A 1716-nucleotide genomic window follows, 5' to 3' on the forward strand; every position below is an offset into this window, starting at 1 on the left:
GAAAGTAGGGGGGCCGCGGCAGGGAGGGCGGCAGGAGCTGCGGACAGGCAGGGACCCCGGGCCGTGTCCCCAGCGGCACCATGTGAGGGGTGCCGGGATGCCCCCGCCATGGACCACCCACCGGCCATGGCTAATGGGTACCGCACACTCTCCCAGCACCTCAACGATCTCAAGAAGGAGAATTTCAGCCTCAAGCTGCGCATCTACTTTCTGGAGGAGCGAGTCCAGCAGAAGGGCGAGGGAAGCCGGGACGATGTCTACCGGCGGGTGAGCACCCATGGGGGATGGCTGCCCGATAGGGGTTTCCCTCCCAGTGGTCCCCCTTTGCCAGGAGGAGATGGGGCTGGGGGAGCGCAGCTGGTGGGATTGCTGGAGAGGGCATTGAGCACAGCACTGGGGTTGGGAGAGCCGCCGTGCGGGAGTTTGCCCCTTGCTGCCTTTTGCTGGAGTGGGGAGAGATTTGAGGAGGGCATTCCCAGCCCACTGGGGTGCCCGGGGTGGGTGGCAGTGCCAGTTTGCGTGCAGACAGATGGAGCGGGTACACCCCATCCCAGCACCAGTGGGCTAAAATACCACCAGTGCCACTTGATGCCAGGAGCACCCAAAGCCCTGCTGTAGGGTGGAGGACCCTGATGCATTCGCGTGGGCAGTAACACTGGGGGGGGGGGGTGGACAAGTGTCGGGGCATCCTACCCACCTCCCTCCTGCCCTGCAGAACATCGAGCTGAAGGTGGAGGTGGAGAGCCTGAAGCGGGAGCTGCAGGAGAAGCAACAAGCCCTGGACAACACATGGTGAGCTGGGCCAGCTGAGCCCCCCACTCCGGGGTGGACGTGGCAACCACAAGCCGTGGGGATGGGGTTGTCTGCCTGCACCCTGACCACAGCGGGCAGCGGAGGAGTTTGCAATGGGGCTGGAGGGGTTTGCAATGGGGTTGGGCCCCCGCCGGGCTCCTCTTACAGCCCTGGCGCCAGCCAAAAATAAAGGGCAGCACCTGTGTCTGCTGGGATCCCCCTGGTTTTGGGAGTGTGCAAGAATGGTTTTAATGGTTTAGAGCCTGAGCATGAGCTGGTGCCACTGGAGGAGCCGTGTCCCCAGGCCAGCGGTGCTCGGATGTTACAGTACGCCCTACCTGGGGGGTCCCACAGAAAGAGCACCCATGGGGTGGGGGGAGCTGGGCTGGTTTGGGATGGGGCTTTTGCAAAGGGAGGCCATGCTGTGCCATGCCATGCCGTGACACACTGTACCCTGCCAAGCCCTGCCATGCTGTGCCATGCCGTGCCATGCTGTGCCAGGCTATGCCACATCATGTGCCATGCCATGCCATAGCGTGCCGTGCCATACCATGCAGTGCCATGCCATGTGATGTGGTGAGATGCCATGCCATGCCATGCCACATTGTGCTGTGCCCTACTGTGCTGTGCAGTGCCATGCCATGCTGTGCCTGGCAGGGTGGCTGCGGAGAACCAGACGACCCGCAGCCAAGCAGCGCTCCGGCAGCAGTATGAGGAGCGGCAGCGGGAGTCGGAGCACGTCTACGAGCTCCTGGAGAACAAGATCCAGCTCCTGCAGGAGGTGAGCCCAGGGATGGCGGGGGGCTGGGGGCTGGCAAGGGGCTGTGCCTGGGGACTCACCCCGCTGCCACGCAGGAGGCCAGGCTGGCACGGAATGAGGCCGAACAGGCCCCGGCGCCGGCTAAGGGCAGGGCCAGCGGGGGG

At 64.4% G+C, this 1716-nt stretch overlaps 1 protein-coding gene across 1 annotated transcript in view; it reads left to right on the forward strand.

Moving 5' to 3' along the window:
• Positions 1-126: 126 nt before the first annotated feature.
• LOC104293390 (myomegalin-like) overlaps positions 127-1716 on the forward strand; it is a 30257-nt gene continuing 28667 nt past the window's right edge. The window contains 4 exon segments of the mRNA XM_009892896.1: positions 127-267; positions 716-792; positions 1450-1573; positions 1648-1680. Of these exon segments, the coding sequence (XP_009891198.1) occupies positions 127-267; positions 716-792; positions 1450-1573; positions 1648-1680 (375 nt within the window).

Source organism: Charadrius vociferus, unplaced genomic scaffold (genome assembly GCF_000708025.1).
Source record: "Charadrius vociferus isolate BGI_N301 unplaced genomic scaffold, ASM70802v2 scaffold39, whole genome shotgun sequence".
Taxonomy (NCBI): Eukaryota; Metazoa; Chordata; class Aves; order Charadriiformes; family Charadriidae; genus Charadrius; species Charadrius vociferus.